Here is a 25,462-nt window from a genome sequence, read left to right on the forward strand (position 1 = left end):
TCGGCTTTTAAGGACCGGTTCTTTTCTTAACACATTCTCACAGGCAAGATTTCCTGGAATTCTCTGCTTGTCAAAGAACTCGGACACATGACTGTTTACTGCCCTCTTCTCTTTCTCGGTCCAGGTTCGGGGAGAGGTCCTCCGCCTCTTTTTTTTAGATTTGGCCGATTCTGAAAAAGAATAATAGTATGTATAATAATAAATATAATAATGCCTGGATGAAGTAGGCTGGTCTTAATTGTGAAACAGAGGGCTTTCTTTTGCTGCCCAATACCAGTCACTTTCCACTCAAAATCGCCTTAATGTGATTCTTAATGAAAATATTGACATGAAAGGTCAATGAATTTGCAATGAATTTACAGAGACGGCCCAGCACCTTGTCAGTGGATGCCCTTCCGTGGCACAAAAAGCATATCTTAAACGACATGATGGCATGGCTCGATGCTTCTACTACCGTCTCTGCCACGCCTGTGGCTTTGACTCTGAGATCCATCCATGGTACGACACTGAACATGTCCAGGGCGTTTTGAAAAATATGATTTAAACTTCTTTGAATTAGGCCGATATACAGCCTCAGAAGAATTCCTGCCAACAAACCTGATCTTGTCCTTTTTGATAAAGCCAATGAATATATTTATATAATCGAAATTTTCTGTCCCTTTTGAAAGCAACGTAATTGGCAAGATTCAGGAAAAGCATGCTAAATATGCGGACCTACCCTTTGAAATGTCTCGCTTGCATCCCAAGTGCACTGTCATCAGACTCCCCATTGTTCTTGGTGACCTCCTGATATCTTGGGGCAGATCAGGAGAGTGCCCGGGTTCTCCAAAAGGGAGCACAGCCCTTCTGACACTCTGAGTAATGCAGAAGGCTGCAGTGTTGGGGAGTCTATATATTCTCTAGAAAGTTCTTCGTGGGTTAGACTGGGCAGCGCTTCCTGGGAGAAGTCCCATTTGCTGAATGTAGAGGGGCAAACGCCCTGAGCAGATGATTAGCCTTACCAACCTGATTGTGCCAGGATCACCCGAACTCTCTCTGCTGCATAATAGTTTTAATTTGTAAAACATAATAATGTGTGACACCAACACTAGCATACCTTATACCAGAAATTTCTCTTCAATGCCCTGATGTTGCCCTGTGTTTTACCTTCATTCTTCTTCTGCTATTTGCTCTCTCTATCTGGAGCTTCTTCTTCTGTGTGCATCTTCAATATCGAAGCCTCCACTTCAACATCATCTTCATCATCCTAATCCTCTTCGTCTTCTAAGGTGTGAACCAAGGGAAGGAAACAATTAAAAGCAAACGTAATTTAGACTATAAAAGGATTCCAAAGTTTCTGTTGAAAGATTGATTGCAACATTAAACCAACTGTAATGTGATACCACTGTGGATCGGGGATGTCACAAATATACTACCCATCAAAAGTTTAGACTCACTTAAAACACTCACTATATGTTATGTATATACATGTGGTTACATCGAAGATGAATTTCTCCACTAGCTTTGGGGAACCCACTGCAAACTTTATGTAGATGAATTGCATGAGGATCATGCATCAAATTGATGAAAAGCATGTGCAAATATCGTGCATGTGAACAGCTGCGTTTTGGTGTAAAGTTTTGTTAAGAATTCGCCAATTGTCACGGAGTTTCATCATTTATTGAACTCATGACAATAAACATTTCAACGTTCCGAATTAAACTGTGTAGAATATTTTGCAAAATCTAGTTTAGATCAGCTGGCTGAATTAAGTGGCTACATTTACACTTGTGAGTCGAAACTTTTGATGGGGAGTATATAAGCAGATCCCTCATCTCCAGTTTATTTCACTGTTTCTGAATAATCAATACAGCTAATTCAAGCATCACACAAACAAATGATACATAAACAATAAACAGTCAACGCGCAGTGGTTCAAATTCAACACCGTTTCATTTCCAGTTCACTCAACAGCATTCATCAAATATTGTTAAGCTGGGCCTCAAGCATAGCCTGGGTCAAGGGTTCTCTTAAAGCAACAGGGTGGGTTTTGTAAAAACTCACACACTATGACCAAGGGTTACTGTAATGGTAGAGGTATGAACAGTTTGTGGAATTACACAATTACTTTCCATTATTTAGCAGCATTGGCTGAAGTTATCATGGTGATCATTGAAGTGTCACAACAAATCATCATCAAGAGACAATCACGTCTTTAATGATTTTTGTAATCATCATGCACACTTTAGTAAAGGATATCAAGCAGCCAAAAGTCCAACTGAAGAGGGACCAATTTGAAAGATATTAGGAATATTCTTGTTCTCGTGTCATATACTATATTGTGCAGACGAGTCTTGAATTAACATGGGCTCTGATGCTGGCATTTGGCTGTATTTTGTGGCCTTTCTACATCAGGTAAAGATTATTCTAGTTCTCTTGACATAAGACAGAAGCTGAAGTTCACTTGATTATTTAACATCACACTGGGGAATGCAATATTCTATTGCACACACCACTGTATAAAATTAAACAAGGTGACCCAGCAGAACAAAGCAGAATGTTTGTGCTGAATTTCATTCAGATATCACTTCACAAAAACTATAAGCAATGAAATGTGTTGTTATAAAGGTGATGTTTCTGCTAAGATACACAATACATTTGCTGTATTCATAAAGGGGTTTATTTTCACTACCTCATCCAATTGACGACCTTTCTTTTCTGATTCGGTCACCCAAGACATATCAACAAGCCAGACATCGTCAAAAGCCCATGCAGCATTTTCAGGGTGAGTCCCTCAACAAAATGCCTGGCAACAACATTGAAAACATATAGGATTTGCTATTAATATTGAATGTACTACTTCACTTATGTGTAGAACAGGAGTAATTTACATTTATGTGAGATAGTCAACAGAGAATGCAGCACAAAATATAATGACTAAATCTTCTTTAATGATCAAAAGAAATAATGAAGGAACATACCTCCTTGACAAACAACATGGCTCATGTCATTTGTGTTTTCCGCATAGCGGCCATTCGTCAGGTTTTCAAACCTGTCAACTGTTTGCTGTAGGATAAGAGTCAAAGGATAGGACTAAAGATGTTTTGGGCCACAAAATGCAAAACTTCATAGATCTGGACAAAAAGGGAAATTATCTGAAATTTATTCTTTTACTTACAAGTTTTCACATTATGAAATACAAAAATGATAAAAAAAGGCATATTCAAATGTAAAATTGAAGCACAAGAAATTTGTCCAAATATTTTGCCACTGTCTTTTTTAATCAACATCGCATAAACTAATCAGCTAAGGTCAAAGATTTATTTGTATTCATTTATAAGAAAAATTACTCCTGGAGACATCTAACCTCAGACAAGCAAAATGCTAAATAAGTGATTAAATACTATACTTCCCCTCAGCTTACTTTCCCCAGCAGGTTGCAATCAGTCAAAATGCCATGTGATATCAAATCCAATTTTTCAATATGTGAGTGTGAGTGAGTGAGTGAGTTTACGCCACACTCAGCAACATTCCACTTATATGGCGACGGTCTGTAAATAAGAGTCTGGACCAGTCAATCCAGTGATCAACAGCATGTGCATCGATCTACGCATTTGGGATACAATGACATATGTCAACCAAGTCAGCGAACCTGACCATCCGACCCCATTAGTCGCCTCTTACGACAAGCATGGGTCACTGGGTTCTAACCCAGATTTTCACGTGTCGCAATACTTATGGTAATACCATATGACTTCAACAAGATGTCAGATTACTGTGTCTTGGTATTTCATTGAGCTGGCGCTATCTAACCTACAGTAGTCCAGGGCAGTACAAACAGTAACAAGAACATATCACAAACAATAGAATTACATATATGACATCACATGCTAATCTCATGAATGTCCTGTCACACAACAAAGCAGTATGCTGATTTGTGCACCAAATCAATCTTACATCTCTTCAATTTGAGTCGTTCTACATATATAAACCAACAAGAACTGTAAACAGCATTTCACCCCACTTCTTAGAACAAGCTTCTCTAATGGACCAATAACCTGTCATTTGGACATGAGGTCGGTAAAGTTCTCATAACTTCAGAAGATGCGCAAATATCTCAGTTACCAGATACCAAACAGAAATTCATTGAGAGATTGATTTTTCAAAAATGCTGTCTTAGACAAAACCATTCACTGTGCATTATCTTTGATAGGCTACAATCCATTGAGTAGAGTGAGGAGTGAAAGCCCAGAAAAACATTGATTATACTTGGTTTACCAGCAATAAAACTGTGCCTATGGTTTACAAAAGATGTAAACATCATCCATTGTCCTCCCAACTAGCTCATATAACACTCAAAGTGGCATTATATCAAACACACTGACAAACTGAGCGTACCTTAACATGATCGTCATGAGTTCCTGTTAAGAGGATGATTGGGCCTGGTCTGTTTTCACCAGAAAAATGTGAAGCATCTGAATGTATTATATCTATACATGTATAGAGAATACTTCATTATGTTGTTAGCTAATGGTTTACAAAATGAATGGATATGGAAAAGGTTCAGTTTCCATCATCTATGAGCTGGCTTTTCGGGGATCGATTTAGAGCTTTGTTACTTGCACTGGTGCTACCCAATATTACAAAGTGCAACCTAGTTATTTGTCTAAGTTGCACCAGGTGCAAGTCAATTTTTGAGAAATATATCAACAATAAATCTAACATTACAGGCATAATTATGTAAGCTGAGTTTTCTTCTAAACTTTGAATAATTCAAAAGCATATTTCTTTCATTACACATTGCAATGAGAGCAGTGCAATTGGAATTTGGCTGGTGCAACTAGGTTTTTATCTTAGGTTGCACCTGGTGCAAGTAGGTTAACAACTCCTATATTGAGCCCTGCTTTTCTTTAGCAGCGCCATGCATAAAATGCATGTGAATTTGATATTGTGAATCTTGTTTGGTTTAATAAGTGTTAGTAAAACTCTTTTGTTTTCATGGCAAACATCTATAAATAAAGAAAAGAAGATAGTATCAGTTAAAGCTTTTTGAATGACTGTGGAAATAACCTTTCCTCAACCTAAACATGTTGAAAGGACATAACTGACTGGCTGTTAAAATGTTTAAACAGGGGACAAGGGCTTGTGAAACAGTACAATTATGTTTCTGCATCATTTAAACAAATGAACTGTATCCTTAGCTGGCAGTGCATTTGGCCTGTGATCCACATTATCAAAGAGTAATGACATGCCCCAAGTCAAAAGATGTGACCAAGTGCATTTGCTCCCCATTAACTTGGTAGAATCATAAATTTTGAATATTTCAAGTTTCTGTCAATAACTTTAAAAAAATAAACCCAATTTGCTAACCGAACATTTTCTTGAAGAGTAATGTTATCAGAAACACAATTTGCCTTTTGTCTAATGACCAGGGCCCGGTTGCTCAATACTCGGTTATCTTAACCGCCGGTTAACTCATAACGGCCGGTTAAATCCTTAACCGGTCATTAAGTAACCGAACGTTAAATATGCGTTGTTCAAAACATGATTAGTCATGTCGTTAGGTAACGTCGCCGTCAAAGTGTGGTTAACGTCACTGGTTAGCTTCCATATATCCCATAATTCCGTTTTCTGTTTACTTCCTGTTTACCCAAAAAGGAAACGCAAAATGTCGCCTGCACCCCAAGGAAAAAGAGAAGTCGAAATTTCTCTGCTGACGAAGAGAATGTAATCCAGTCAATGGTTGAGGCCAACTCTATAGTTTATCATAGGCATGCGAATGTCGTAGCGTTACGAACGTTTTGTATTGGAACAGAAGGTTCCAGCCGTTTGCATAATTTATATTTCAAAGACATATGATGCCAGCTCTGTGTGGGACTTACTTCAATTCCAACAACAGAAAAGACATTTTAATGAAAAACTATGGCACAGCTATAGATAAAATATGATAAATCCATGAAAATAATATTAATATTAGAAGCATGTTTTCAGCGGATAGAAAATGTATAAATATTACACACAGAGTTACGCTAAGACGGCTACAGTCTTAATGAATCTTTGAATTCTCACAAGACCAATCGCTCACTTTTCCCTCCTTAAATTGTCATGACTGAATGGCCAAGTCGTGAAGATGCTATCAATATTATTTATTAATTATTTGCCAAGTCTGTCAAAAATTGTAATGCATGAACACACATTACCAAATCTTTTAACATCCAACAATATAGATGTTGTGAAATTAATACCATTAGCTTTTATCTGAAATATGCATTCAATGCCAATAGAAACTTAATATGTTACTAGCACCACGTGCAAGTAATCAAACTAATTGTACTATAGGCGCCAGGACCAACACTGCTGAATAAAATCAATCTATCATCCGACCTTACTGTTGACAGGAATCTCATGAATAATACTGTGCAATATCGTCATTATTCACAGACGCATATTCCGGAATGATGTCTTGAAAAACATGAAGCTGCGTCTAATTTATAGATGAACATACTATTGTGCCATTGTATTCCTTATATGAACCTATCAGTGTATAACATTAGCATTCAGATATTGTTATAAAATAAGTTAAAAATTCCAAATATTATCGTGTAATATGACAAGAGATAGTGTTGTGTTCGCTGTGACAAAAAGGTTTCGATATTCAAATATAACATTTAATCAAAGTGACTACGAAGTAGGCCTGCATATCACTCACAACAGAAATAGATACATAATAATGTTTTGTTTATTTTCCTACACATCAGTTGCGAGAGCAATGTTTATGCTAACTAAGTTTTCGTCAATTCATATAGCATTTTTAAAAGATGATTTGCTTCAATTAAAACATTCGAAGAATGAAAAAGAAATAAGGCCTATTGCTGAAATGATTAGTAAAAATATAATTAAAATCCATCTATGGGAAGGGATGCCAGACGGACATATCCAAACAAAATCGGATAATTACTTGGAGTATAGACTTTAAAAAATAGCATATTAATTAACAATGATATCAGTTTTTCATAAAATCACTAAAAATTCTGAAACGTTGCCGATAAACCTGGAATCGTGTTCAGATGTTTTCATAAATACACTTACACGAACGCCCCAGTGCATTTTGCGCCCATTTTATTGATAGTGTTTACAAAATCACGTTTCACGAAGGCCGGTATTGAAACGCCAATTACATCACTTATATTTCATATTCAGCGGCGACAAATGAATTACTGAATTCTAAGGCTGGGACGGGAACTCGGGTACTCGAATCCGGGTCAGAATCGAGTCCTATTTCTAGGAATCGCGTATCTGGAAAGGGAGAGAGGTCTGTAATGACAAGGGCAGGCAATAGCTTGTCTTTTTCATTTTTGACGTAACACACTTTTACATCATTGAGTGAGTGAGTGAGTTTAGTTTTACGCCGCACTCAGCAATATTCCAGGTATATGGCGACGGTCTGTAAATAATCGAGTCTGGACCAGACAATCCAGTGATCAACAACATGAGCATCGACGTGCGCAATTGGGAACCGATGACATATGTCAACCAAGTCAGCGAGTCTGACCACCCGATGCCGTTAGTCGCCTCTTACGACAAGCATGGGTTACTGAATATCAATATTCTAACCCGGAAATTCACGGGTTTTTACATCATTGGTATTGTCCGATTAATGGAGCATAGTTTTACTGACTGTAATTTATCTGTGCATGAGCAGTGAGTACTTAAGTAGCAGCAGGAACGAAACGTTCGTTGTTATAACGAAGAATGTAAGTAATGGTGTTACTCTCTATATTGGTTAAACAGACCTAAATTAAATAGCCTGAGGTCAGTTTTAATGTCTTATTACCAACTGTTCAAGTTTTCGATAATTATCTCTGTCAAATCGTGATTGAATATTCAGAACGTTGATCCGAATGTATTTCTTACATTTCCGGGTACTCGATTCCGATTCGGGTACGTACATGCGGGTACTCGATTCCATTTTTTCCTACTCGTCCCAGCCCTACTGAATTCCTCATACATTTTAGGACCTAATTACAACTGGTCTTTGTCACCAATACCAAGTGTCTAGATAAACTTAAACGAAAGATATTGGGGGGTGGAAACAAATGCTGTGCTCGAAAGACAACACCTGTTTGAAATTTCAGACTTTACAATATGTAGCATTTTCTCAAATTTTCAGACACCCATTTACATGGAAAGAGCATAGAAGCAAGAAATAGGAAATTAAAAATAGATACAATACAGGAATGTGATATGTTTATACGAAACTGTCAAGTTTCTGTGCAGCGTGACGCCATGACTGACGCAAAACCACGCAGAAGGACAACGGTAATAATCGGCATTTCTGGCTTTTCTTTCCTAAAATGGGAGTGTATTTGGTAGTTTCTCTGAGGTGAAAGTCGGTAGAATAAGGGTATACACAATCACCATATCCCGCCGATTATACTCTCAGTATCATAAAGTAATCGTTCGGATATTTTTTTCATGAAACTAATTCAGTTATCTACATTTAGCCTCAATATCATATCATACGTGGGTATAGGATGTACGTCTTACATTCTTTGAAAGTGTTTGTTTGAATAATGTTTACAGAAGAAATTCACACATTTAGTGTAGTTAAGCATATAAAAAACCTTTCCACAAGTGTTAAAAAATAAAACGTAGGCATCATGTACTTGTACAACATGTATTTTAGTTCCTATGATGTGCATAGCTACAGTTTCGTATGTAACTCTAGATCATCGTCAGAATAATTTCCAATATCGAAGTCCAGTCCACGATACACCCTATCCTTTCTTTGCTGAACTGGCATCATGAAAGAAGTGTTAGCCATGAACGCCATTTGCGAGTTAACCACACTGTTAAAAAGTTAGCGGCGGCCCTTAGGTGTGTTAACTTAACGTCACGTTAACAGCCTGTTAAAAGTTAACAGAGTTTTGAACAACAAGATAACCCTCTGTTATTAGGTAACAGTCGGCTAAATGTACTTAACGGCTGGTTAAAAGATAACCGAGTTTTGAACAACCGGGCCCAGATGAGCAACAATAAATAACAATGACTCCAATAAGTAAACTAGAACGATGTCTCGTAACACTTGACAAGAACATATACTCACCAGATCTTACTGACTGGAAGGCGGAATAATTTGAGATGTGCCAAACCATTAACACAATTTGATAAAATACACAGCATAAGCTTCTGCATCATGGAAAGATAAGATAACAAATACACACTAAACGAGAAAAGGTTCAAGTCAGCATATGTTCTGAGGTCTTTACTCTGATATTTATGTGACTGGAAGTGTTCTGTTTATACTAAAAGGAAGACAAGACTAAAATGTTCGGAAACAGTAAGTAATAAGTAAACGCATCACCAAACAACAGCTGACTTAAACACAAAACTACATCAGAAAAATCTGTTATGAAATTTGACAAGAAAATAAGTAGAGTTACAAATCTAATTTCCCGATTCATGTTGGACAGTGAAGCATATATTTCTTTTGCACTGCCTGTTGCAATAATGGTGGTGGTGGTGGTGGAATTGGGTTTAACGTCGTACTTGAGAATATTTCGCTCATATGACGACGTGCATGCGTGTGTATGTGTATGTGCGGCTGCTTGTACTAGCCCAGACTGAAGCTGGTTTGATAGTGCTAGCCCACTGAGATAACATGCCGCAGTGAAGCATGAATACCCCACTCAGACACATTATACTGACTCCGAGCCGACCAGTCCTTGTTGTACCCACTAATGCCGAGCGCCAGGCAGGGACCAACAAGTACCATATTTTAACGTCTTTTGGTATGACGCGGTCGGGGATCGAATCTGCGACCTTCCGCACTCCGGGCGGACGCTCTAACCACTACACCACGGAGGCGGTCTTGCAATAATGGAGTCAAGCTGGGCCAGTTAAATGAGGGAGCATGAATTTCGGAGTAAAATGGCCAATGCGTTGTAAGCACCATATCTGCTGTTACTGCACTGGACAGCAGTGCTAGTTGTCGCTCACAATATGCAGATCGATAATCAAAACTCATTAATTGATCACCACAAAACTTATGTGGGCACTAACAGGAAACAATCAAAACATTGTTCAAATAAAACAGGCACCAATTAATGTAATAATGAAGATGATGACTGATTGGGTATGTATTTTGAGGTATGTGTATAATAAAAGTTAAAAGGTCAATTAACGTACAATGTGTATGGTGTATGGTTCGTGGTTCGTAAACTCTGTAATGCTAACACAAGATACAGCTTTAAACAAATGTTTTTAGCCCGCCTTGGCCAATACCACTGTAAAGAATCACTGATATACAAGAATAAGTCTGATATGAAATCACCTGTTTTTAACATGTTACGGCTTGTTTCCAAATACAATGTCCTTAGTGAAATCCGTAACTACATTTGTGATTCTAAGTTTATGAAGAAAAATGCTTGGTCGCAACTAGTCAAAGATAAGGTAACTAACTACATATGATCAAATCTAGTTGGTAAATGTACTGCAGACAAGGTTGTCTCTCTCCAGATATCTAACAATAAGATCAGGACGAGAACATAGACTATGGATACTCGCTTTAGAACGACCTCAGAACTTCACTGACATTGCGAGAATGTTAAGGCTTGGTGCAACTCCAATAGAATCAAAGGAATGTCTATGCGGAACAGTTGCTCACGACATTATGAAACATGTTTTTATGTCATGCCAGTATAACTTAGTAGAAAGGAATTCTCTATTTGAAAGAATCTGTGATATTCTTGACACAGACATTTTTGTTAAAATGTGGATGGAAGACGATGATGTATTCCTGTCATTCCTCCTCGGAGGTATACCTGGCCTCTGTAAGGATGTATTGGATTATAATGTTTGGCCAGAACTGATGGTAATGCTTAGTTTCTCTGTTCGCAGTTGGGAGAGCATACTCCGGCAATGCTCATAAATACCTTCAGTTCTTTCACAATTGAATATTACTGTATAATATAAGTACTAATAGCTAGAACCTTTTCTGTACTGTTGTTTATCATACAAATGTAATGTTCATTTTATGGAGGAAATAAAGAATATCTATCTATCCATGAGTATTTGCTGTGTCATTACACTATATTTCTGAGTGTTGAATGTGTAGATCAACGCAGGGTAATGATGCGTTGATCTACACATTCAAAATGATCTTCACATATATGCAACAAACCACAAATTATACTTGATATGCCAAGGCTAACCATTTAGGTCTCCTATGTGTCGATCGTTTACACATCTTATCTATATATTTGCAGAATATCAAGAAACATCTATGGATCTCGTATTTATTGTGGATACATCTGGCAGTATGGAAACTGAACACATTCAAGAGCAACAACATTTTCTGAAGGCATTTGTCTCGGAAATGCCTATTGATGAGGGCAACGACCAAATTGGTATGGTGGTGTTTGGAGCTCAAGCAAGGGTAGTGTTCTCTCTTGGTCAGCTCAACAGAAGGAAGGAAATACTTGATGCAATTTCTGCCATAAACTACAATGACACTGGTGCCGATGTTGCAGCAGCACTGCGCTTGACCAGGAAACGTGTCTTCACACCTGAAGAAGGAGACAGAGACAATGTCACCAATGTGGCTATCCTTGTCGCTGGTGGAAGTCCGAATCAGGGCACTAAATATGAAGCAAATCAACTGAAGGAGAGTGGGGTCCGTATCATAGCTCTGGAAATTACAGGCTATGCTGAAGAGTTTGATACAATTGCGTCCACGCCTGCATCAGTCAACGTCATTTCCATTGGCAGCATCAGCCAGTTCGACCACGTTAACCCCATTCTGTACAGTTTATTATATAACGGTGCGTTCTTATCACATAATATATAGTCACACATGCTTTGAATATTGTAGTTGCAGCTTTGCACTGTGTTTTATCATGATGTCCATACCATAGTGTCCATATCATAGTGTCCATATCATGATGCCCATATCATGATGTCCATATCATAGTGTCCATATCATGATGTCGATATCACAGTGTCCATATCATGATGTCCATATCATAGTGTCCATATCATGATGTCCATATCATAGTGTCCATATCATGATGTCCATATCATGATGTCCATAACATGATGTCCATATCATGATGTCCATATCATAGTGTCCATAACATGATGTCCATATCATGATGTCCATATCATAGTGTCCATGCCATAGTGTCCATATCATGATGTCCATATCATAGAGTCCATGCCATAGTGTAAATATCACGATGTCCGTATCATGATGTCCATATCATGATGTCCATATCATAGAGTCCATGCCATAGTGTCCATATCATAGTGTCCATGCCATAGTGTCCATATCATGATGTCCATGCCATAGTGTCCATATCATGATGTCCATATCATAGTGTCCATGCCATAGTGTCCATATCATGATGTCCATATCATAGTGTCCATGCCATAGTGTTCATATCATGATGTCCATATCATAGTGTCCATATCATGATGTCCATATCATAGTGTCCATGCCATAGTGTCCATATCATGATGTCCATATCATAGTGTCCATGCCATAGTGTCCATATCATGATGTCCATATCATCGTGTCCATGCCATAGTGTCCATATCATGATGTCCATATCATGATGTCCAGATCATGATGTCCATATCATAGTTTCCATGCCATAGTGTCCATATGACGATGTCCATATCATGATGTCCATGCCATAGTGTCCATATCATGATGTCCATATCATAGTGCCCATGCCATAGTGTCCATATCATGATTCCATATCATAGTGTCCATGCCATAGTGTCCATATCATGATGTCCATGCCATAGTGTCCATATCATGATGTCCATATCATAGTGTCCATGCCATAGTGTCCATATCATGATGTCCATATTATGATGTCAAAGAGCCGACAGTGATTGAGGAAACGTAGATTTCATTATATATTTATTTGCAAACTGATGCATTATTATACTCGGAAATACATTCGTCACAACGTCTAGATCATATGAGATACGAAATGGTGAGGATTACGCTTTGTCAGTATAGTACAGATTTTAGTACTTTTATTAGGTTGATTCCCATCCGGGATTCTAACCCACACCTTCAGAGTCAGGCACGTAATGGCCATCAAACAAAGTCTGCCTCCCTCTCAGCCACCGAAATTTCCACAAGATGAAAAGTTTACAACCGGTAGTCTAGATCGAGATTACGTACTTAGTGGCTTAACTTAACAAAGGTACCAGAATGTGTACTACACTGAGAAGGTGTAATCCCCAAAATAACAAGTTCCATGAGTTTAGTTGGGAGTGGTACCATGACACAGGACACCCATGGTAAGATCGTAGTGACGCTATGTGTCCTTGAATAGATCAATACATCCACAGACAAATATGCATTTTCTTATATATCCAGACAACCCATTTTGGTCTCGTATGTGTTACAAGTTTACAACTGTTATCTTTATATTTGCAGAGTGTCAACATACTTACATGGATCTCGTATTTATTGTGGATGCATCTGGCAGTGTTGGAACTGAACACTTTCAAGAGCAACTACAATTTCTGAAGACTTTTATCTCGAAAATGCCAATTGATGAGGGCAACGTCCGAATTGGCATCGTGGTTTTTGGAACCAAAGCAAGAGTAGAGTTCACTCTAAGTCGGTTCAACACCACGACGGAAATACGTGACGCAATTACCGCCATAACCTATGATCACTCTAATACCAACGTTGCAGCAGCACTGCGCTTGACCAGGAAACGTGTTTTTACACAGGAAGGAGACAGAGACAATGTCACCAATGTGGCTATCCTTATCGCTGATGGAAGTCCGAATGTGAATACTTATTATACAGCTCAGGAAGCACAGCAACTGAGGAACAGTGGGGTCCGCCTCATCACCCTGACAATAACATCCAATCCTGAAGTGTTTCATACATTTGCGTCAATGCTTACATCAGACAACATTATTTCCATTGACAACTTCAGCCAGCTAGACAGCGTTCTCTCAATTCTGTACAGTTTATTATGCAACGGTGCGTTCTCATTTGCTTAATCTATTGTCAGATAAGCTTTGAATATTGCAGTTACAACTTGGCATGTGTTACGTGCAGGTATCCACATAATAATGTGAAGGAACCGACGGTGATTGAGAGAAATGTACATATCAGTATATATGGTTGCACAGTGATACATCCCGATAGCTAAATATACTCGAAAATATATACATTTCCTTTCGAAAGTTTAGGCTCACTTAAAACACTCACTATATGTTATACATATATATGTGGTTACATCAAAGATTGATTTCTCCACTAACTTAGGGGAACCAACTGCAAACCTTATGTAGATGAACTGCACAAGGATCATGCATTAAATTGCTGAAAAGCATTTGCAAATATCGTGCATGTGAACAGCTGCGTTTTGGTGTAAAGTTTTGTTAAGAATTCGCCAATTTTCTCTGATTTTTATCATTTATTGAATTCTTGAGAATAATCTTTTCAACGTTGCGAATTTGCATTGCAATACATCAGTTCATGTGTAAACAGTACCTTTAAACATTATGGAATATTTTGCAAAATTTAGTTTAGAACAGGTGCCCGAAGTAAGTGGCTACATCTACACTAGTGAGTCTAAAATTTTGAAAGGAAGTATACTTCAAAGCGGGAAACACATATGAGTTTTGTTAGGAGTGGTACCATGACACTGAAACCCATGACAAGATCGTAGTGTGTCCTTGAATAGATCAATACATCTACGGATAAATATCCATTTTAGCAATGTGCCCAGGCAGCCCATTCTGGTCTCGTATGTGTTGTTCGTTTACAACTGTTATCTTTATATTTGCAGAGTGTCAGCAAACTTATATGGATCTCGCATTTATTGTGGATGCATCTGGCAGTATTGGAGCTGAACATTTTCAAGAGCAACTACGTTTTCTGCAGACATTTATCTCGAAATTGCCAATTGATGAGGGCAACGTCCGAATTGGCATCGTGGTTTTTGGAACGGAAGCAAGGGTAGAGGTAACTCTAAGTCAGTTCAACAGCAGGAAGGAAATACTTGACGCAATTTCTGCCATAAACTATGATGACACCGGTGCCGATGTTACAGCAGCACTGCGCTTGACCAAGAGACGTGTCTTCACACAAGAAGGAGGAGACAGAGACAACATCACCAATGTGGCTATCCTAGTCGCTGGTGGAAGTCCAAATGAGGAGACTGCCAATATAACTCGTGAAGCAAAGAAACTTAAAAACAGTGAGGTCCGCCTCATCGCCCTGGCAATTACATCCAATCCTGAAGTGTTTGATACAATGGCGTCAAGGCCAATATCAGACAACATTATTTCCATTGACAGCTTCAGTCAGCTGGACAGTGTTCGCTCAATTCTGTACAGTTTATTATGCAACGGTACGTTCACATTTACATATTTGAAGATCGTCCATAGCGACATTTTCATAATATGCAAGCCTAATGTAAATCAGTTTAAGTTTGGATGTCTGAAAAGGGATCCGATCATATTTCTGCGGTCTAAAGGACAGGTTAAGAATTAAAAGTTATCTAGGACTCAATATTATTCATGGGATAATCAGTGAGAGGGTTTGATGTAAACACGTTTTAACAAGATTGTTGTTATGAAGGGTCATGGTTGCGCCGCAGACAGTTGACACAGTACAGGTTTGGTGCTCCTTAGGTAAAACAGGGGCGGTGGGGTAGCCTAGTGGTTAAAGCGTTCGCTCGTCACGCCGAAGACCCGGGTTCGATTCCCCACATGGGTACAATGTGTGAAGCCCATTTCTGGTGTCCCCCGCCGTGATATTGCTTGAATATTGCTAAAAAGCGGCGTAAAACCATTCACTCACTCACTTAGGTAAAACAATACGTTGTAAGGTTATGGATTTGTAACACGTTGAAATTACGAAATAATGGTGGGTGTACATTGTCCGACCGATGGCACCGGCCATACTGAAATGCAAAGGCAAGTGATAATCATACGCGAGTGAGAGGGTTAGGTTTAAACACGTTTTAACAGGATTGTTGTTATGGAGGGTGATGGTTGCGCAGTATTTTAGACACACACGTGACTATGATTCACTGAGTCACATTTGATGCAAAACATGATGGGGTAATTAGATTAGATGACACGAAAATCAACCGATGTGACTCACTCACTCACTGTTGTCCAGTTTTACATCTAAGGCTACTTGGTGGTGTTTTTTTGTTTCCATTGTGAATTTGATTCAATGGTGGGGTAAGTTGAGGTAGTCCAGTAGGGCTTCAGGGTCATGGTCTCTGTCTAGGTTGTGAGGGTGTCAACTACGTTTCTGTACCAGGGGATGGAAGGGGGGAGATGATATGGCTGCTTCTTCAAAGTTTGTCAGAAAGAGAGTGGGGAGAGGGGTGTCCAACTGGTCAGTTTGGGCCTGCAATTTGCTGTGTAGGACTTGGAGGGTTTTATGCAGTGTGATATGTTGGTGAAGAGGTCTACTGCATGATAGCTGACCTGTGTAGATTATTTCTTTGACAAAGGATATTCTTCGTTTCACAATGATGCGACAGCCTGTTTGCTGCAAAATCGTATCAATGAAATGGCAAATAAATATACATTCAAAGGAAATAAATCGTCTTACATGGCATGAAAGGTTAACCATTTGTCCATACCAAATCGACCCGTGAAGATCCGGGGTTGAATAGGTCTTCAGCAACCCATGCTTGTCACAGAAGGCGACTCTGCTTGTCGTAAGAGGCGACTAACGGGATTGGGTGGTCAGGCTCGCTGACTTGGTTGACACATGTCATCGGTTCCCAGTTGTGCAGATCGATGTTCATGATGTTGATCACTGGATTGTCTGGTCCAGACTCGATTATTTACAGGCCGCCGCCATATAGCTGGAATATTGCTGAGTGCGGCGTAAACTAAACTCACTCACCATACCAAATCGTCACTATAATTTCAGACATTGGCATGAAGAAGGGGAAAAGTTGTTTAACAAACGATCATGTAAATGACCGTGATTTAATGACTGTTGTAACAAAGGGCAATCTAAAGGCTATTGCAAAACACGCGACACACATAGCCTGGTAAAAGATTGAAACATATCCTGTCCATCGAACTCGATTTGGTAGAGCCTGGTTTTCGGATCAGTCGTACGTGTGGCATATGCATCCTGAAAAGTCACGTGTGGCCTTCCTTCAGGAGGCATGATGACACGTTCTGATGTGTTGTGGTTTACAGGCATTAAAGTTCAAAGTATAATATTTCTTCAAGGGCTTTTGACCGGTGTCTTATTGTGACAGTGAATGAATGGATAGGTGTCATGGTGACAGAGCATTTGATTAATTAGTTTACTGTCAATTCGTGATTTTGTTTTTCTTCTGTGACAGAGTCCAAAACAAAGTCCAAGAAATCTACGAAGAAGCCAGCCACACCACCAACATCCCGACCCCAATCCAAATCGATAAGAACAACCATTTCTGAAAGGCCAAACTCCGAAACTGAGACCACCGCCTCAACAACTCCTAGAAACACAATGAAATCTACGAAGAAGCCAGCCACACCACCAACATCCCCACCCCAATCCAAATCGATAAGAACAACCATTTCTGAAAGGCCAAACTCCGAAACTGAGACCACCGCCTCAACAACTCCTAGAAACACAATGAAATCTACGAAGAAGCCAGCCACACCACCAACATCCCCACCCCAATCCAAATCGATAAGAACAACCATTTCTGAAAGGTCAAACTCCGAAACTGAGACCACCGCCTCAACAACTCCTAGAAACACAATGAAATCTACGAAGAAGCCAGCAACACCACTAACTTCCTCATCCCGAGTCAAATCGATAAGAACAACCATTTCTACACGACCAACATCAGGAACTGAGACTACTGCCTCAAAGACTCCTACAAACACATTGGCTACCACATCAACACCAATCGCCCCTATTTCAACGACTACAGTCAAAATTTCTTCAACCGCGACCCATATGACATCAACCCAAAATAAAACAACACCGGGCTTTATCACAACTACATCGACTACACTTGTGGACACGCATCCCGCCACGACCGTCAACACCAGAGGAAGCAGCAGTACATTTGCAGGACTCCTCAATGTCAGTGGTATAATCACTTCGACCATAAATGCTGCATTACAAAGATGTTACGAGCGATGTGAGAATCCAGTCTGGGCTACATCGACCACTTTTAGTGCCATAAAGAGCCTGCGTATCGAGAAGAAGGGCCTCTCCAAACATCGACGTGAGAAGACAACTGCATCCGATGACAGACAGTCGGCGGCTGTTGTTGCATCTGTGGTTCTTGCCATTGCCTGGACGCCCATCCTCTGTCTGGTCATATGGGATCTGATCGATCTGTGTTGCAACAGACGTGCTACAACTCATCATATTATATATTCATTATATTAACACAGTTTTTTATCTTTTAGCTATTGGCATAATAAGCCCATTGTTTTCTTTATGGTTTTTTAACATTATCAATATTCATGTGCACAATTTTTAAAGCAACTATTGGGTAACTGTAAATTTTGATTGCCCGCTTTTGTGGAGAGTTCGAATGTATATAATAATACATGTAATACCAAGAACAATAATAAGGTTAACTGTAAAAAGGCTTTTTTCTAGGGGTAACCTTGAAACATATGTTGAAATGAAGATTTGTGTCATATAGTGGGTACATACACTGTATATATTCTTTGACGTAATAACTATGATCAAATTTTAAACAACTGAAAAATCTTAGCATATTAAACTTGAATATATGGATTATTATTTTTATAAATAATTTCATTCTGTGTACCAGAAAACACATTATAATAATTTGAGGCTGTGTACCAGAAAACACGTTTTTAAGCGTATTGTCATAACTTACAGTGTTCTATTTGCAATTTCCCTAACTTTGCTAACACATGTTATGTAGATCTAGCATTTGCATTTTACCTTAACTTGAGCAAGGTGTTTGCGAGTTTGAAAAAATGACATATTTTACTAGAAGTGTTGTTTCATCAATTTTGAGCCCACCTAGACATTGGTACACAAATGATCAAAGAAACAGAAGTTGCTTACAATTTGTGGTCGAAAACATCTTAAAAATATGTATTTGACGATATATTGTGAAAGGCAACTTTTAATTTCAATACAGTTAATCATAACGTGACCATGAGAAACAGCATGCCAGTTCTCTTGACAACTGTCTGGCAAAATTCCAGCGTATGTTATTTCAGATTTAATCACACAATAAATCAAAACTTTGTCCACAGATATAAATATCTGATATATGGTTATATATCGTGTCTGATAATCGTGCTCCACTGACGAACAAAAACACTTTGGGGTTCTATAGTTTCTTTGTGAAATTCTATAGTCACGCAATTTTATCTTAAGTCGGAAATCAGGTCCCGACTTTCGAGATGTAATATTGATGATTTCTGTCTACTGGGTATTGAATGATTGTGTTGTAACTTTCTTATATTTGTTGACAAGTGTACGTGTGCAGGTGTTTGTAACGCAATCTTAGTTCTTCTTATTATCGATATAGCAATATTTTTTCTCTTGTGATATTGGGATTATAAAGGTCGTGTGATGCGGTCGATCGCTCCTTTGAAATGAGTATATCTAAAGCACATATACATTGCTTTAGCTGTGTCGATGGGGATAGTGAAATGAAACCCTGTGTTTTATTTGCCACCTTTTCGCGAACTCTTGTGATTATTGCTATTTGTTGTGATAAATACATTCTCAGAATGATTTAGTCAGAATCGTTAATTTTATTCTGGTTTTCTATGGACGTGAAAAGGCTTTTGTCCTTTACATATAAGCTATCAAGATTAAGGAAAGGGATTTGTATGACCTTTTCTTCTGTCAAAATTTCTAATACAAACCAAATGTAATAGCATGAGGGCTGGGAGTACAATGTATACATTTCTCACATAGACGGGTTGAAATCACAATTTGTTAATAAGAACCTTACTAGCGAAGAACAGGAATATCAATAATAGCTTCAGTATATTGGTATCCACTCCGGAATAGTGTGTGTAGCTTTCCAATCAATATTCGATGTTTGGAGACTGTTAATTCTAATATTTGACATATATTCTATGTGTTTAACTCGTTAGCGTTTCCACCTGTGGTATAATTACCATGTTTCTTGACATTTTACTGATGTTTCAGGAAACATTGTACACATAACACAATATGATGTGCTGCGTGGGTTCTTTAGGTCATGTTGTATGTTAACATGTGCACAGATGAAACTCTCAGCGATACAAACATACCTGTATCTAATTGGCAGTACGAACATGTTATGAAACTGTTTCATTTATAGATTTGATGATGGACAAATGTCATTACATTACATCCTTTACAGCTCTTTGATAATCGATGCATCACTATATGTAAATCTTAAAACTGTCGTAATGAACGAGGACAAGATTTAAAGAGTCTACATTATTTCTTTTAACATTGTACAGGTGTAGGATATTCCGAAATATGTAAATATTACATCTGTGTTCATTGGTGCTGAGACACCGTTAAGGTGTGTTCAGGTAGTTATTTACACTAATTAAAATTAAACCTGTATGCCTGTGTGTATTTAAGCACGATGTAATATACATTTTTCCTGGCTTCTCCGTTAGCTCATTAAACTCATTACGTCAATTTTGTGTCTTTGAAATATTTGGAGACACTGATTGTCACATGGTACAGTGTTAGAATCAGAAAATAACTGTATCTGTGGTTTGATTAATAAAGTTCTGTTGGCCTCAATCACTTTGACATAGTTGAAGTCTCAGGTTCGACGGCACTGGTATGAGTTAGGAAAGGTCGTTTCTGTCTGCAAATAACCGACCTGTGAAGAACAGGGTTAGAATCGATCGTCATTAACCCATGCTTGTAAGAGGCGACTAACGGGATCGGTTGGTCAGGCTCCCTGACTTGGTTGACATATGTCATCGTATCCCAATTGCGTAGACCGATGTTCATGCTGTTGATAACTGACTGTCTGGTCCAGACTCGATTATTTACAGACAGCCGCCATATAGCTGGAATACTGCTGAGTGCGGCGTATAGCTAAACTCACTCACTCACTGAAAATCACCAACCTCATTTATATTTAAAACGACGTCATGAGATCCAGGATATTAAAAGTTTACAAAGATCAAGTATGATCTAACATATGCGCCTTGTCTTGAAGAGACATGGTAATGTAATGTTCATATCTAAAGTTTGTCACCTGAATTCGTGTTTGACTTTATACATGTCACTAGTTTCCTTTCCCGTGACATGTACCTCTAAACGGCAGAAATGGATAAGCTTGAGTACAGAGCAGTCATAAAGTCTTTGGTCCTCGAGGGCCACCCGGCGAAGCACATTGAAGTGCGATGACAACAGTATGAGTACCCCATGGGACCCAGTACTCGTGCAGCTGTTTATTACGTTTATGTGAATGATATAAACCATTCTTCAATATCACACAGTTATTTTTATCATGCAAACATCAGAAGTATTCTAGGTCCAAACCTTTTGATAGCTCTCTTACAGATTGTCCAGTTTGTACTGAAAACAACTACACAGTAAAACTCAATGTGCTTTATTTCTCATGAGGCTTACAAATTAGATTCATCCAAAGTATCTTTCTCATCCGTAAAACGAAACATAAATGTTCTGTACACACTTCCTTCAACCCCCGTATATAACATGATTCCACAGTGTGCGTGACACACATATACTGATTATGGTACAACCTATAATCTGATGGTATAGTTATAGCCATATTAAAGTCAAGAAGTTGCTCCTTTTGCAGAAAAATGTAACTCTTTGCTCCTTTTGCAGAATAATGTAGCGCTTTGCTCCATTTGCAGAATAATGTAGCGCTTTGCTCCATTTGCAGAATAATGTAGCACTTTACTCCATTTGCAGAATAATGTAGCACTTTACTCCTTTTGCAGAATAATGTAGCGCTTTACTCCATTTGCAGACTAATGTAACTCTTTGCTCCTTTTGCAGAATAATGTAGCGCTTTGCTCCATTTGCAGAATAATGTAGCACTTTACTCCATTTGCAGAATAATGTAGCGCTTTGCTCCATTTGCAGAATAATGTAGCGCTTTGCTCCATTTGGAGAATAATGTAGCACTTTACTCCATTTGCAGAATAATGTAGCACTTTACTCCATTTGCAGAATAATGTAGCGCTTTACTCCATTTGCAGACTAATGTAACTCTTTGCTCCTTTTGCAGAATAATGTAGTGCTTTGCTCCATTTGCAGAATAATGTAGCACTTTACTGCATTTGCAGAATAATGTAGCACTTTACTCCATTTGCAGAACAATGTAGTGCTTTACTCCTTTCGCAGAATAATGTAGCACTTTACGCCATTTGCAGAATAATGTAGCGCTTTACTCCATTTGCAGAATAATGTAGCGCGTTGCTCCTTTTGCAAAATAAAGTAGCGCTTCGCTCAGTAGTAAACTGTTACACAGTCCATGTCAGCCCAGAAGAAGGTGATACACTACTAATATCATTCAAGAGCTACCTAAACTAATGTACAACATAAATGGTGCAAAATAAGTCTTTCATAAGCACTTTGGGATCTCCGAAAGTAGAGCATCGTCAGCATTTTGTGTTTGTTAATGTCTGCTAAATATCCAAGATATTTTTTTATGGATTAAACTTCTTTATAATTTCCCTCACGACGTTTCGTGACCATTCCAGGTCCCTTCATCAGGTGAACTGACAGTTGGGACTATGACGTCGTCACTATGACGTCATAACAGAGTCCATGGTTCCTAGTATGGTGATCTACATTCAGTTGTTGGCGCGTGGTCCTGTGCTTAAAGCTCAGGTCACAAATCGGTGAAGTTAAGCAGCGTCGAGCTCGGAGAGTCCTTGGATGGGTGACCGTGTTTGGCAGCTTGACTCCTGAGAGTTTCTAGGACTTGAGTCCTGCCCCACAACGAAGCACATGTGACACATGTGGTCTCACCTTAGGCAAGTGAGTTTGTTCAAAATTGTCTCTGTTCACCCAGCAGGAAAATGGGTACCCGGTGGAAAAAAAGTCATATGCCTATAACCTTCTAGCGCCTAACAGGCAGCTTGGGTTATCCGGGGTAATAATGGCCTTGATTGTTAGCGCTATGAGCATACCTAGTGTGGAGTTTGGCGCTATATAAATGGACACATTATTATTATTATCTATAGCCCGTTTTTATATTGTACTGTCTTCGTAAATAAAATAGTTTTACATGTTCATGCTAGTTTTAGACTCCATCTGTGATACTCTAGTTATTTTACAGTCCCTCGATGACTGATTATTTAGCAACTTAAATTTATTGTTTATGCAAAACATGTCTCGTCACTATATGGCTGAAATATTGCCGAGGTGAGGTTAAATTTTAACTCACTCACTCACTCATAACTAAGTTATAGTCCCAACTGTCAGTTCACCTGATGAAGGGACCTGGAATGGTCTCGAAACGTCGTGAGGGAAATTATAAAGAAGTTTAATCCATAAAAAATATCTTGGACATCAATGTACAACTTCTAAATGCCACTGAAAGACGTCTGCTAAACAGTGTGCAAATCACAGACTGTGACACGTTGAGCGCACTGGCCTCTGCACGCCGACTTCCGCCATTTTCCAGCTTGAAGATCCGCACTTTTCAGAAACCGTATCGCTAGTTCCAACCCAGCCATGGATGAAATCAAGTAAACCAGTCAGCAGAACCATTCGCATTGACCGAAATAAGGGTCTGCAGAGATCAATCAACCACCCATGAAAGTGTCAAAATCGAAAATGACTCCCTACTGCGTGCAGTTCTAATTAATTATTTGGTTTGGTTTGGTGTTGCCATTTAAACAACGTAATCGGTCTTTCATAGGATGTTTGTCCTCAAAACGTTTCTTGATACTAAAACACTTTTGTTTCACCAATCCCGACCTTATAAAACATATAATATGAAATCCAAACTGTCAAAGGTTATAAAACATCATTAGAAATCATTAAGCTTTAGCCCAATTTTCATTTTGCCAAATTCTAAACAGTGATAGAATTGAGTGAACACTAATACATGCAATTGGTAATATTTATTTAGCGTTAAAGTGGTTATTTGTAGTGTCATTGTGGGGGTCATATCTGACTTAATGTATGTATGTCAGCCTTCAAATATCTTTTCAAAGGTGAAATAATCTCAAATTACAAAGTGAACATATTTTTTCATTGTGGACTGAGTGCGTTTTATAGCAATATCCAAAAACATCCCCCGTCGAGGATGACTAGAAATTCTCTTCAAATATTGTATCGATGTGGCGAATCGAACCGGGATCACCTTTCATGTTCAGAGATGAATAGCTACGCCAGAATCATCACAAAAAGTTATTCAAATGCGGTTTACCTTATTGCCCAAATATGACCAAATTAATAATTGAAACGGACACTATCTGGTTTCATCAGGGTGAATTCACTGTTCACATAAAATCGGCTTAGCCTGGAAGGTCGTGTTTGTTTGAATTGTGTTTTGTTCCATGTTTCATTTTCAATAAAAACACTAAGCAAAACATATGATAAATCTTGCTACATGTGTACAAAACTGTGATATTTGACGTTTTGAAAAGTAAGTGAGTGATTTTATATTCGGTGTCAATCGGCAGTATTCCAGCCATATCGTGTCGAAAACAATTTATGTACCAAATATGAAAACATTTAGGATGTAAAAGCCTGTCGTCGATGGACAGTAAAACTACTTGAGCATCACAGATATAAAGTTATAACTAGCATTGAATCTAGAATTAAAGCATTAATGTGAACAATATATAATATACAAATGTGAACAATACAATATAAACACAGTCTGTAGATCGCCAATAACTGAAGGCAGAACAGCATAGGAGAGACCGTAGGGACTTATGGTGCTTTTACTGCCTACATGGATGCTACCTGGATTTAAACCATCCCTTCAGATGTTGGCGATTATGACAAATTTAGCCAAGCATTAACAGAACACATATCTTACGATTGAACATCTGCTAAGCTCAACTTTCACGTACCCTCACAGGAAGACAATATTTTTTACAACCCCCTGTGAGGATACAGCCACCAACAATTTAAGTTGTTCATTAAAACTACCGATTAAACAAATAGTTATCTCTTTACAAAATATTTGTAATTTTTTCTTCTGATAATTCTTTTCTCTTAAAAATGCAATATTTAAGTTGGCATTATCATTATTAAAAGGACTCCTCTTTGTTTTTACGCTGAAATATGTATCCCTTGTGATGGGAAAATCAGTACAGTCGAGCAGGCCATGCTTGACCGTAATTCTTTCATCAGCAGGTTTTGAAAAGCAATATAAGAATGCGAATGTTGTACGTATATGCAAGCGATTGTAAACACTGTCAGATTGTGAGGACACAAGGTGTTGTGGAACAGGTGAGCATATCCTGCCCATACAGAACAAGCATTTACCACTACACACCAGTTATCT

The 25,462-nt window shown here is 38.5% G+C and overlaps 1 protein-coding gene across 3 annotated transcripts in view; it reads left to right on the forward strand.

Annotated features, from left to right (window-relative positions):
- Positions 1-18,399, forward strand: part of LOC124283588 (collagen alpha-6(VI) chain-like) — a 47,951-nt gene extending 29,552 nt beyond the window's left edge. The window contains exons 2-5 of one of the 3 annotated variants that reach the window (XM_046719573.1): positions 11,246-11,800; positions 13,435-13,847; positions 15,226-15,373; positions 17,348-18,399. In XM_046719573.1, coding sequence (XP_046575529.1) covers positions 11,246-11,800; positions 13,435-13,847; positions 15,226-15,373; positions 17,348-18,393 — 2,162 coding nt within the window. In that variant the 3' untranslated portion in view covers positions 18,394-18,399. Of the gene's footprint in view, positions 1-11,245; positions 11,801-13,434; positions 13,996-14,809; positions 15,374-17,347 lie in introns of all 3 variants that reach the window. The other 2 variants (XM_046719571.1, XM_046719572.1) reach the window with 2 other exon arrangements.
- The last annotated feature ends 7,063 nt before the right edge of the window (positions 18,400-25,462 follow it).

Source organism: Haliotis rubra, unplaced genomic scaffold (assembly GCF_003918875.1).
Source record: "Haliotis rubra isolate DU_JTF1 unplaced genomic scaffold, ASM391887v1 Scf318, whole genome shotgun sequence".
NCBI classification, from domain to species: Eukaryota; Metazoa; Mollusca; class Gastropoda; order Lepetellida; family Haliotidae; genus Haliotis; species Haliotis rubra.